Here is a 13,736-nt window from a genome sequence, read left to right as displayed (position 1 = left end):
AACCATTATTGAGGACCATGTGCATCCAATGGTTCAAACATTGTATCCTGAAGGCGGTGCCATGTATCAGGATGACAATGCACCAATACACACAGCAAAACTGGTGAAAGATTGGTTTGATGAACATGAAAGTGAAGTTGAACATCTCCCATGGCCTGCACAGTCACCAGATCTAAATATTATTGAGCCACTTTGGGGTGTTTTGGAGGAGCGAGTCAGGAAACGTTTTCCTCCACCAGTATCACGTAGTGACCTGGCCACTATCCTGCAAGAAGAATGGCTTAAAATCCCTCTGACCACTGTGCAGGACTTGTATATGTCACCCCAAGACGAATTGACGCTGTATTGGCCGCAAAAGGAGGCCCTACACCATACTAATAAATTATTGTGGTCTAAAACCAGGTGTTTCAATTTCATTGTCCAACCCCTGTATATATAAAGACATTAAAATGTACAAGTGCGCGAAGTTATTCCCGAATTACAGCGAATTAAGTAAACGGGTCTCCTTTTTGGGTTCTACCTTTCATTTCAACTGTTTACCTTCCCCTACCTCAGTGGTGTTCATAGTGTGACACCGGGCTCCATTTTTGGCCCTTGGAATGATGTTGTGTGGCCCTCGACCGCTGTTCAAGTATAGTGAAAACTTAGCTGTCCAGCAAAAGGAGGTGATGCAGATGGACACTTTTTGTAATTTCTTAGGATGAGATTTTCAGTGACAAATTCTTCTTAAAATGTCTTGAAATAGAAAATTGGGACACCACTGCTCTCCCTCTTCTATTTCAATGGTTTTCAATGAACTCTTTTCTGACAAACTTAGAATTTAAACTAAGGAAGAAAAAAAAAAAGAACGTGATTAAAAGGATCTCAATAAAATAGCATTTTAAAAAGAATCTAAGTTTATCCAGTGATTGTGTTCAAAGATTGGAACTCATTAGGTTGATTCATTGCACACAGACTGATAAATTCCAAATGTTTATTTCTGTATATTTTAATGATCCAGGCTTACAGCTCAAGATGAGCTTAAATTCTGTTTCTTGTAGGAAGAATAAAAGGACTTCTTTAACACAGAAGTGTTGCGTTACGGTCAACAGACGTGACAGTTCTCATCCAAACAGTTCTCAAAGTGCTGTGTCTCAGCATAATAATGGAAAATTGAGTGGAAGAAAAACCTGTGATAGAAATGGGGGCACTAGAAAAAAGGGAAATCTGTAGCTTTAAAAGTTTAGTGAAATTAAGCCCATTCAAGAGTTTGTGGGACATTCAAACGCTGATGGAACTGGAATCAGTACTTTAAGAGCCACCAGACACAAAAGACTATGTTTAAAGGCTGTTATGTCGCTCAGTGGTCCAAGGTTTACTTTTCAGATGAAAGTGCATTTTTGCATTTAATTTTGAAATCAAGGTCACAGAGTCTGGAGGAAGAGTGGAGAGGCACGAAGTCCAAGTGAGTTCCAGCAATAGTGAAGGCCACTATCAAAGCAACATGAGCTTTCTTATAACCTCAGCAGAACCACAGACTGATTTGCGTAAGTTGCACGGTGAGTCCGCTATGGATCAGATTTTTTTTGTCATGCACATGGTCGATTGAATTGAGATCGGGGGAATTTTGACAAATCAAAATATCCTCACTCCTTTCTTGAACCAGTTTTGTGGTAATGCAGGGAACAATATAATCCGGATATGATGTGGCATGATCATATCCATGCCGCATCGCACTGGTGCAGTAATTAATGCAAGAGGAGCCCTGACTAAGTTCTGAGGCAATGTGATGCACAGTATATGGACATACTTTTCAGTAGGCAAAGAGTTTTGTATTTAAAATTCCATTTTAATTCTTTAATATAAATGTCTGTGATATTAAACATTTCCAAGAAAATAAAATCTGAGGCTTCATTGTTTATGTAATAGACATTTTTTAATAAATTATTTTATATATATATTTAACCTTAATTCAAAAATATTTTGGATGATATTTTCATCTACTGAGATGCACACCTTAAGCTAACAATTTAGAAATTTGTAACTGTTATTAATGTAGAAAATGCAGCAGCTGTCATGTGTTGTCGTGTTGTCGGGTCAGTCCCACCCTGTATATATGACGTTATTAGAAAACCCAAGGTGTCCTCCCGACTGCACGTAAGAAATCCATCAGATTATGAGTCATTTGACTAAATCATCTCCAAAAGAAGAGGAAACCTGTAATGCATGTTTTAGAGTTCAGTCTTTTTCTTGTCCTCCTTGAAGAAGACTTTTCCATCTGGCTGCACAATGAACTTCAATGGTGGTGGACTTTGTCCTTTCTCCTGTAACTCTACCTGGAGCTGGGAGACAAAAATAGTTGAAATTTTTAAATATTACATCACAACTTTGTTTTTGGAGGTAATCTGTAATTTAGGCACAGGTCACTGTGCCAGAAAACACTTGCCTTTTGCAGGAGTTTGGTTTTCAGCTGGGGGTCATTCAGGTTCACAGAGCTGCTTGCCTTCAGTTTCAGCCTCACTACTCTCTTTACCACCCGTTCTGGTTGAAAGAAATACATTTGTTTGCAATGATATGTACAATATTTTACTCCTAAATCAGCAATGAATTTGTACGTTTAAATGTGTGTAGCGTCAGCAGCGTTGGCTAACTGTGGAAACGTAAAAAACTCACCTATCACCCTTTGGCATACAAAAGGCAGTCTTGTTTCACAGGACAAAAACTTCCATTTTGCCTCTCTTTCCGTAGACGTAGTCCCACATATGACCTCTGAGTTGATCAGGTTTGATACACGATCCCAGTTGCTGAACGTGAAGCTGCTCTGATCTGACCAGTAAATATTTTCACTTCTATATAGACCCGTCCATGCCCAATATCCAGTCGGCACCAATCTTTGAACCTGTTGGTTCTCTGTGCTGTTCCCAATGTTTGCCAGATCTATGAAGTTCTGCTTGCAGTATCTCTGAGCGTTGGACCAACTCATTGACTGATTTACAACTACAAATTCCGGTACCCCTGGTGTTCCTGCAGTGTAGGAAATAAGGCAATTTGGTCAGATCACATTCTTAATTTTAAACTCAACCTTATTTGCCACTGAAGTGTTACCTTTATTACAAATAAAAGGGAATTCTGCTGTGCAGTTGTAGTCCCACCATCCTCCACTGTCTCCAATGCACACACAGAACTGACTGGCTGAAATAAAATCTGGATCGCCATCGGTCTTTTCCCAGTTTCTGTACTCAGGGTTCCTCCTTTTCAGTCCATCTGACCACGTCCAGTTGATTTTACTGTACAGACCAATCCAGGTGTCAGAGTTGTAACCAGTAGACAAAATACTGTTGAAGACAAGATTTAGGTCTTCAGAATTTCCGATGGTGGCCAGGTCTGTGTGTTGCTTTCTGCAGTAGCTCTGAGCCTCACTCCAATTCATCATCTGATTAACAAAGTGGTACTGACGTTCCAAGCATAAGGAGAGAATGAGCCAGCCTAAAAATATACTAAATCTTATGTAGGGCCTTAAAAGAACTCCAAAAACAATACTGGACAAAAGAACATTCTAGGATAATAAAATGTACCTGATAGAATCCAGGCCGCCAGCAGAAACCTCTCCGCCATAATGCCGCTCTGTACACTGTTGAAAGAAACACTTCATAAACAAGACCTGTTCTTTTATGCGAAGCAACTGTATGGGAATGATTATATTTAGAAAACACCACACAGTTTGCTGTGATCTGGAGAGAGCACAACCACTGAAGAGGTATTTGGAAATAATTATCTGCATATGCAGCCAAGCAATGGACATGTAAATAATTTATTCGCAAAGATCTGGCAGGTGTTGAACAGCACACAAAGGGAAGTGGAGCATTAGTATTACCAGAAAGTCACAGATCTGGTATCGACAAGGATGGAGGCAGATCTAGATGTAAATGAACGAGTCAAACAAGGACAGTTTGTACCTGGCTATAAAATCCATCCTCAGGGATAGCATTACAGTTTCTCATTTGCAAATAAACACAAAGTGTGTTACAAAGTGGGCTGTGAGCAACAAATATGTTTCTATTACATTTATATTACATTGTAGATATTAACACATCTGTGATTCATCTGAGTCACATATTTATTTAGTTTTTTCAGCTACAAAGTCTTTATAAGCTCACATTGTAAAGAGTTTGCCAGACCGCTGTATAAGTTTTACATTTTCTGACAGTTTGGCAACATTGTGTACAGTTTTCTTTTTCTCCAAGAGATGTCCACATACCTCTGCTGCTTTAGGGGACTGACGTCACTTCAGTGGGTGGACAGTCAATGAATGTCAAGACCGATGGTGTTCAGACTGCCAAACTAATGCAGATGCAAGAGTCCCATGTCAGCTCTGAAGGTGGTCTGAGGAAATGTAATAATGGGTTTAATGCTGTCAAGACACAATCAAATCACTCAGACTGCATGGTAGTGCCAGCTATGAAAAGGGACGGTAAGTCCAAGGGTAGCTGGAGCCAGTTCTGAACTTGCTCTGCGGAGAACCTTTTGATTTTGGCTCATCCAGTAAATGTGTGATCGCCCCTCTGTTTTATTCAAAGTTTTTCTGGAAGATCGCTGTGCATGGAGACAGTTCAACTAAAGAAATCATATTATTTATCCCAAAATCCTTGCAAACAGACGCTGTAATTAATGTCACCCTAATTTATTAATGCTGTCCTATATATGACAATATTAACCTGACTAACACGTTCTCCATTCATTTCATGTTATGCTAAGACCGCCTTATTACTCTGTGATGTGTGACATCATTATAGATCGCAGGAATATAAGACACACTGAGTCCATGCTATTTTATATTTTAAAGCTTTATTCAAGATAAATCTTGTTGTTTTTACTTTTAAATTTGTCTTAGATTAAACAGATCCAAATAAAACACATTTTGGAGTTTCAAACATGGCTTTCATATCATCTTTTATTAGTTGTTGGTTGGGTCAAACTTGAGGCCAGGCTCGAATCAGTTCATCTGGGCCAGAGCCAGTGCTGACAATGGTGGTAGTGTAACAGTGGAACCGGTTTGTTGTATGATACTTTGTAGTTGCATTGAACAATTTTAGCAGCACTTCATGGAGTTTGAAAGGAATCAGGTTTTATGTTGGCATGTGGACTGGTGATCCTAACTGCCCAACATGTGGAGCCAACACAGTGCAGGGTGACACAGTTTGAATAGAATATAGGTCATCGGGGAATGATGGGTCACTGCAGGATTTTAACTGCTGGTTGGCTAAAATTAAACGTCTTTTTTGTCGTTTTTCTTTGACTTCTATTTTTTTTAAGTTTTTCCCTGCCCTGTTGTACTCTGCAGAATCTCTAGTGTCCTGCCAACATATTCATAGTCCTTAAATCTTTTCACATTTTGTTATGTTACAAGCACAGCCTTCAATGTATTTAACTGGGAATGTCTGGGATAGACTAACAAAGCATTACAAAACTGGGAAAAGTGAAAGTGAAACAGGATTTTCTAATTTTTGGGAAATAGAAATTTGCATTCAACCACACTGAGCCAATACTGACTCATTAACAGTGTAGACTCAATAATGGTCTTCAGCTTACAACTTTTGTGGTAAGTCTCCACTAGCTTTGCACATCTCGAGAAGAATGAAAAATCTTCTTTAGAAAAATAGCTGAGATGCAACATTAGTTTTCCACCATACATATTGTTTTTCATGTTGGTCAAAAGGTTCCGTTGTAATTTAATCTGACCAGACTAGTCCCACAAAATGTCCCAATTAAATGTATGCAACGAGTTCCACAGACTTTACATTATGCAAACTTTACAGTGCAAACTATTCAGGTGAAAAAGATTTGTCATATGCCTCAAACTAGGTTCTTCAGAACAGAAATGTATGTTCATATAATAAATGTTGAAAAAAATGGAATTTAAATGTATTCAATATATACCAGAATATATACTGAGCTTTGGGCTCGGTATATATTCTGGCAGTGGGGTCTGCGACATCTGCATGTAAAGAGAACCTTGAACACATTTAGGAGGTTCTTTTTGCAGCTATGTACTGTATATCCCACCTGTACAAATACAAAATATTTCAATATTTATCTTGTCACATAGTTACTACAACATTTTCCTGGAACTCTTTTGAAAATGTAATAAGTTTAAGCAATAATGGTACAGGATATAATAGTCTGCAGTATTGATGTGACACTCAGCCGTGATGTAGGTGTCTCCATTCATCTGTTTTCTAAACCCAGTTGTAGGGCCCTTGACAAGGTATAGTATGACAAAATGAATACACACCATCAAAATAAACAAATATACAAGAATCGGATTACAATATACAATTGGAATAAAAATGTGTTTGTACAGTTATATACAAAAATATGAGTTTTTCAAAATAAATATTTCTGTACTTATTTTTAGTACATGAAGTAAAACAGGACAACCTGGTGACTGATGTTAAAAGAAAACCCTAATATTTTTTATGAAACACACTCACGCTCTTTTAGCCCTCTCCAGCAGAAGCCAGTTAGAACTGACTATGACTGACAAGCATTTTATTGTTAAAAATAGAAGCAAAAAAAAAAAAGATCTCTTCCACAAATAGAATTAATCAGATGAATCAAGGGAAGTCAGTTGTTTCAAATCAAACTGTTGAAAATTACAATTAAGAATGGATATGATCATTGTTCCTTTCGTGTCTACCTGCTAACAGGTAAATATGAGCAAGTGACACAAATATAACAATGAATGAGACGGCTGAAAAGTCCATGGTAATGGGGGAAAGTTAGCTGCTTATCCCTGTGTCCGTAGTTGATTTATATTGTTAGCTTGAGTAAACTAGCAGCTAAGCTTTCTCGGTGCCTGCTCATCAGCAGATCACTACCATATTAATAATATGGGGCTTTAAACATTTATTGGAGAGTCCGGATCTCAATCCTATTGAAAATGTTTGGCCTATATTTGATAGGGGTCAATATGAGGAAACCACTTAATTTAAATTAACTCTAGCATTTCTGATAGGAAGCGATGTTGGACATCCAGCCACAATTATGCCTGGGCGTTGTTGATGGCTACAAAGAGTGTGCAGTTTCTTTGCAGCTTGCTTAAGGACATCTATCAAACATTAGTGTACGGGTGTATTTATAATTTTAAAAATGTGTGATTTAGAGAAAATCAGCAAAATAATCTAACTAAAATAAAAATTATATATGTTAGGTAATATACATCATCTTGAAGGTCTTAAGTCACACACAACATAGTGTCAAACTTAACACAACATCAGGAAAACCTGTAAATGTAGTACTTTTGCCAAATGTTGCAATAATGTTATCTAATAAAATTAACCCACATTTTTCTGACTTTTTACTTTCTTTTCCATCATTCCACTATCCATACATTCTTCTGCCCCCAACTGCCCCAAACCTGGAACACTTGGCAGTAGCATCGCACATCGATGAAGGGTTGCAATTCTTATTAGTTATTTTGAAACTGGTCTTTGATACAACATTGAATCTTAAAAAAATAAATTGTACTTTTCATAAAATAATAAATAATAAGTTTGTTTTTGATCAGCTCCATCTTTTGCTAAATTCAGTTAGATTTAGTGCTGGCATCTAACATTCTGCAGGACTGCTGTCCACCCTTTCTTTCATAGATCTCTGCCACATTTCTAAGCTAAGGTCTGAGGAAGTAATAGAATAAGCAGTAATAGATGGTCATCTGATCCCTGTGACCTGTCAGGCCTTTGCAGCAGGATGTCCATTTTGTGGACATTCTGATAGTAAAGAATTACAGTATTTCAGCCTTGAAGTAACAAATGTATGAACTTGTTTTTGAGCGTCACTCCTGGATAGAATATTTCCAATTCTGGTGATATTCCAGAGGGGAAAGAAGGAAATTCTAGACACCTGTTTAATATGGGGTTTAAATGACATGTCCTAGTCAAAAATAAAGGTTATTTTCTTTGTTACTGGACGTCAATTTAACTGAAGCTTGTTTTTTTTATTATTTTCAAAGTCCAAAGACAAAAGCTCCTGTCTTGGTTAATTTTAAAAGCAAAAAAAACAAAACAAGTCATCAAATTTTTTATATCTTCTAGACATGCCTGTAATTAATCTAACTGATTGGATTTATGGATCAATACAGCTGAGTATCATCCTCTTAAGAGTGGAAACGTATCCCATGTTGTCTGATAAAGTAACACTAGAGTGAAGATTTTTTTTGTAGCATGATCTAAATGGAATCTGTTGGACAAACAAGGTTTTCTACAAGCCTAGTGCTGTTCCCTTGATCTCTACAGCACATTTATAGCCCTCCTAAGAGAAACTGATGATGTTTTACAGCTCCCTGCTCGCAAACACACCAGTATACTCTGTGGGTACAGTCTTTCCCAGGTAGGCAAAGGACTGTTCGAATTTTAATAAGCAAATAGTTCTTGGCCTATCTGTGTCCAGTTGCATGTAAAGTTGAGCTTTGTAACAAGTAAAACAAGCAGAATCCAACAGGAAGAAAATTTGTTTTTTTTTGCAATTCATAAATGGCTTCCACTGAAGTGGTCCCCACTTCCTCTCAGCTTGTGACTGTGGTCAAATAAGCATTTTATGACAATCCCTGGTTATGAATGTGACTGCTTTAGGCTTGACACAGGTATTTATATCTGAGACTCTTATTTTAACATATGAAAGCAATAGTTCTTGAGTTGACCAGTTATATGATGGAGTGAGCTAACAACGAGTTGTCGTTGATACATGTTAATGAAGACCCCACCCCTTTCCAAATGTTCATATTGCTGTTTTGCTAACTGTGTGGTTACAGAGTAACAGTACACACTGTGAGAACATCACAGCTGCCTAACTGTTAGCTGCTAATGATGGTTAATTGGTGGTGTAGTTGTTAGCACTGTTGCCTTGTAGCAACAAGGTCCTGGGTTTAAATCCTGGCCTGGGTTCTTTCTGCAATGAATTGCCATGTTCTCTCTGGGAACTCTGGCTTTCTTTCACAGTCCGAAAACATGACTACTAGGCTAATAGGTAGATCTAAATTACCCTTAAATATGAGGGTGTTCATGCATTGTTGTGTGCCTCTATGTTGACTTGTGATGGGCTTATGATCCGCCCAGGATGTACCCCACCTTTCACTCAATGACTGCTGGAGATAGTTATAGGATGAGCAAGTCTAAATGATGGATGGATGTTCAAACTGAAGTGGAAAATTAGTTCTGCACTGAACAGATTCATTGAAACACAACATGAAGTTTATGAAGTCTTTATTCTATTTGTGAAAACACAAAACAATGTTTTTTTGGAATAGGGTCACCTTGGAAAAACCAAAATACATTAACCTGCCAAAGCTGGAGGTAATTATACTACACTGCTTGCAGATTATTTAAGATAGAAACTTACCCTATTTGTAAAAACACAATCTGATCTGATCTTATCTTGTTCTTGTTCTTGTTACACACCTACAGTGAAATCTTTCAGCAGTACAGACAAGAGCTGTCACAGAAATACATTAGCCCCAGGAAAACCATAAAAATTTACAAATGTACATGATCTAATCTAACTTATGTTTCAACAACAGAGTGTTGTTGAAACGTGGATTTGGTCTGTTTTACACTTGTGTACACACATTGAATCGCTGTATCATATCTCTGTCTTCTTGTTCCGTTAAACATGTGTTGCCTTAAAGCAGAATATTGGAGTCCCTCTTCATCTTGGTTACCCTGAATCAGAAACATTTATTAATGAATGATCTCATGGTGAATTAGTTTCATGCTTAAAACCAATTTTTACATTTAAGGATAAGAGTCACCTCTGAATAATCTTTGCATCGATCTGCTGCTCCTGTAGCCGAGTTTCCTGTTAAACAATTATTTATTTTTTAAAATAGAAAACAATCTTTTTTTTAAAAAACGATTTGACACAAATTTGATATTTACCTGTACAATGAGATCGGATTGTTTTCTTCATCCTGCATAGTGAAAAAGCCATCCCAGCACTCAGGATAATGGTGAAAATCAAAGCTCCACTTAAGATGTATATAACAAGTTCAGAGGAGTTCATCTCACCTGTTGAAATTAGACATCACAAGGCATTAGACACCGTGAAGAAACCCTTTGTAGAGATGCACTGAGAAATCTGGTGGTGACCAGAATCAGTAGACGTCATGCTTCACCAGCCCTGAATTGTGATTGGCTGCTTGAGAAGTAAAAATATGAATGTTTTAACAATCGGTGAAAGCTACCAAGTCATGCTGACAACATTTCTCAGTGCAGCACAAAATCTTTTAGAAGCTTTTAGGAAGGAAAGTACTTCTAAAACATAACAGTAAATCAGAACCTAGGGAGCTGCGTAGAAGAAAAGAAAAAGAGTTAGCAAGCTTTAAACTGTCGTGTGAAGAAGTAAATGAAATATGCTTTATTTCTTTTGAAGTTTGTTTTTTTTCACACGTACTCCTGTACCATAACCCAGAGCATTTTACTGTATTTCAGTGATGCAGGTAAAGACAGCTCTGTAACATTGAGCCGTGTTTGCAGTAAATAAATAATTTTTTTATTATTCTGTAACCGTTTGACTGTTAAAATGATTATTTTCCATTTATCCAGAAAGGTGCTGCTATTAATAGTTCTAATCGGAATTTGCAAAACAGAAAATGGAAAAATAAAAATACAAAATGAAATATGAATTCAAAGTTTTGGCTGTTGCATCTTTAATCATTTGTGTTTAAGTAAGCAGAAATCTTATCGCAGTCATTTTACCTGGTGATTCCTTATGTTTCCAATCTCCAAACAGCATATGTCCACATGAGGCTACAGCACACTGGTTGGTCCCATTATCATACACATTCTGGCTCCTCAGTGGCAGACTGTAGTCGCAGGTGTGTGTTGGTGTCATCATTGTTTTATTACACTGATCATTCCTGCCACCGTGAGTATAAATGAGTCCTGGATGAGATCCTTTGGCCTCTTTAAACCAGTAAAAACTGTGCTCTCCATTGCAGCCCCCTGTGTCTACGGTACAATTCAGAGTTCCAGAGCCTCCTGGGTGGTTGGTCTCTGATACTGGCTGATGGACCAAAGTGTGGATGTTAAAGCCCGCATCTTCTATGCTGACTGTAGCTCCATCTCCAAACTCAAATTTGGTTGCATCAATAGCAACGCAGTAGTAAGTAGCCGAGTCTGAAGTGAGCAAATCAAAGATTTGAAGGTGACTTTTACCGTTACCCACTTCTAGTGCAAAACGAGATTTGTTCTTGTGCTCATTGTAAAAGTTACCACGTACATCGTGTTTATAAAAAGAAGCAATGGCATTTGGTTTCTGTCCAAGAGTTTGTTTAAACCAGTAAATCATCACTGCACCTCCGCCGTAAAAACATGGCAGAGTGATGCTGTTGCCAACATTTGCTGAATAAAAAACTCCTTCCTGATGTATAAAAGTGGATGAGCTCACATCAGTGTTCTGAGCTGGAGAAAGAAGAAATAGTTCAGTCTAGTTTAGTTCAGTCTAGTTCCATCTAGTTTATTGTCAGGAAAGTCTAGATCTATGTTAAACATTTCAGTTTTTGTGTGTGCAAAAATATTTTAAAAAGCTTACCTGAACTCTCCAAGAAGAAGAAAGTCATACACCAGGCAAGCTCTAGGGGTGTCATCGTATCCACAATGCTGCACTAAACATAATGAATCTCATTATGAACTCTGCTGATCAGAGAAAGGACTCCGATTGGCTGAAGAGAAGTAATGCCTAAGTACATGAAGTGAGATCCTCTCAACTGATGCCTGCTCCTTCGCCATAATCTTGATTAATTTCTTCTTAGGAAACTCACTTTTCTTCCATTTGAATCACTTATAGTGTAACCGACTATACATTAAACCATTCCTATATGACTCAAAAGCAATAAAGTAGTGAACCTTTGACTATTCAGTTAACATCTGATTAGACAAAATAGGTGGTCAGACAATGTTTTAATTGTCTTTAAAGATGAGCATCTATGGATTGTGGGCCATACCATCCTAAGCATTATCAATGAATCATCCACCGCCAGCTAGAGGAAGAGGGTGATATTTAGCTGCAAATTCACAGTATGTTCAGATAGAATTAGTTTAATTGTTTTATGAATGTTTTTATAGAGTAAATAAAATTTTTTCTAAGGAAGTTTTGAATTTCACCTGCGACTATGGATTGCTACTGTTTAGGTGATACAGAAGTTAATGGAACTACTACACATTCAAATGAAGATATTATTTTTGGGATATGCATGAAAACATCATTTTGTCATATTTCACTGATTACCATTATGGCAACACGTGTTTGGGCATTGCTAAATACTTGAAGGTACTTGAGATTATTTCACCTGCTGAGTATAACTAAGCATTAGGAGAAAATGTTTCAATTCTCATGCCTTGACCAAAAACTATTTTACATTACGTTTGCACTTTATGTAAAGTGTCTTGGGCTTGATTGCCTTGGTAGAGGTGCAGTGCATGAAATTCAAAGAGAAAGGAAAACAACACTGAAGATATTTCCTGTTAGAGACCACAGAGTGAAGGGGGTCTTCGACAGACTGACTTTGAACCACACAAAGGCTCATAAAGGTTTGCAGAGTTTAGATGTGCAGCCAACATACTTGAAGGAAGCAGGCCATAAAAACGAACGTGCTCTGTTGGCTGCAAAAGAAGGCCACCAGTCCAGAGATATCTACAATCTTCTTTTAAAGTTACAAAACCAAGATAACAAGTGGGTGAACAATATACATGTAAATGAGCATCCTACCCACACAAAAGGTCATATACTTATGACATATATAAAACTATGCATGTAAGGATGTCAATATATTGACATATTACACAAGAAAAACCGCTTATATGTCCCTATAAATATGAATGAAACACTTGTGTATGTACAGGTCCTTCTCAAAATATTAGCATATTGTGATAAAGTTCATTATTTTCCATAATGTCATGATGAAAATTTAACATTCATATATTTTAGATTCATTGCACTCTAACTGAAATATTTCAGGTCTTTTATTGTCTTAATACGGATGATTTTGGCATACAGCTCATGAAAACCCAAAATTCCTATCTCACAAAATTAGCATATTTCATCCGACCAATAAAAGAAAAGTGTTTTTAATACAAAAAACGTCAACCTTCAAATAATCATGTACAGTTATGCACTCAATACTTGGTCAGGAATCCTTTTGCAGAAATGACTGCTTCAATGCGGCGTGGCATGGAGGCAATCAGCCTGTGGCACTGCTGAGGTCTTATGGAGGCCCAGGATGCTTCGATAGCGGCCTTTAGCTCATCCAGTGTTGGGTCTTGAGTCTCTCAACGTTCTCTTCACAATATCCCACAGATTCTCTATGGGGTTCAGGTCAGGAGAGTTGGCAGGCCAATTGAGCACAGTGATACCATGGTCAGTAAACCATTTACCAGTGGTTTTGGCACTGTGAGCAGGTGCCAGGTCGTGCTGAAAAATGAAATATTCATCTCCATAAAGCTTTTCAGCAGATGGAAGCATGAAGTGCTCCAAAATCTCCTGATAGCTAGCTGCATTGACCCTGCCCTTGATAAAACACAGTGGACCAACACCAGCAGCTGACACGGCACCCCAGACCATCACTGACTGTGGTACTTGACACTGGACTTCTGGGATTTTGGCATTTCCTTCTCCCCAGTCTTCCTCCAGACTCTGGCACCTTGATTTCCGAATGACATGCAGAATTTGCTTTCATCCGAAAAAAGTACTTTGGACCACTGAGC

The 13,736-nt window shown here is 37.8% G+C and overlaps 1 protein-coding gene across 1 annotated transcript; it reads right to left on the bottom strand.

Annotated features, from left to right (window-relative positions):
* Window positions 1-9,307: 9,307 nt before the first annotated feature.
* Window positions 9,308-11,616, bottom strand: LOC124881090. The gene is made up of 5 exons (XM_047386587.1): window positions 11,566-11,616; window positions 10,731-11,435; window positions 9,912-10,040; window positions 9,785-9,831; window positions 9,308-9,695 (listed from the first exon to the last, which is right to left on the bottom strand). The coding sequence occupies exons 1-5, from the start codon at window positions 11,591-11,593 to the stop codon at window positions 9,537-9,539; spliced, it is 1,068 nt and encodes a 355-aa protein (XP_047242543.1). The 5' UTR covers window positions 11,594-11,616; the 3' UTR covers window positions 9,308-9,536.
* Window positions 11,617-13,736: the final 2,120 nt, after the last annotated feature.

This window comes from Girardinichthys multiradiatus, chromosome 14 (assembly GCF_021462225.1).
Source record: "Girardinichthys multiradiatus isolate DD_20200921_A chromosome 14, DD_fGirMul_XY1, whole genome shotgun sequence".
In the NCBI taxonomy this organism is placed as follows: domain Eukaryota; kingdom Metazoa; phylum Chordata; class Actinopteri; order Cyprinodontiformes; family Goodeidae; genus Girardinichthys; species Girardinichthys multiradiatus.
This window is presented reverse-complemented; position numbering and strand designations above follow the sequence as displayed.

Coding starts and splice junctions, on each gene's coding strand:
- LOC124881090 (XM_047386587.1), bottom strand. CDS start 11,593: ATGACTTTCTTCTTCTTGGAGAGTTCAG. Junction 10,041..10,730: donor GAAACATAAGGAATCACCAG/GTAAAATGACTG, acceptor TAATTTCAACAG/GTGAGATGAACTCCTCTGAA. Junction 9,696..9,784: donor GATGCAAAGATTATTCAGAG/GTGACTCTTATC, acceptor TTTCTGATTCAG/GGTAACCAAGATGAAGAGGG.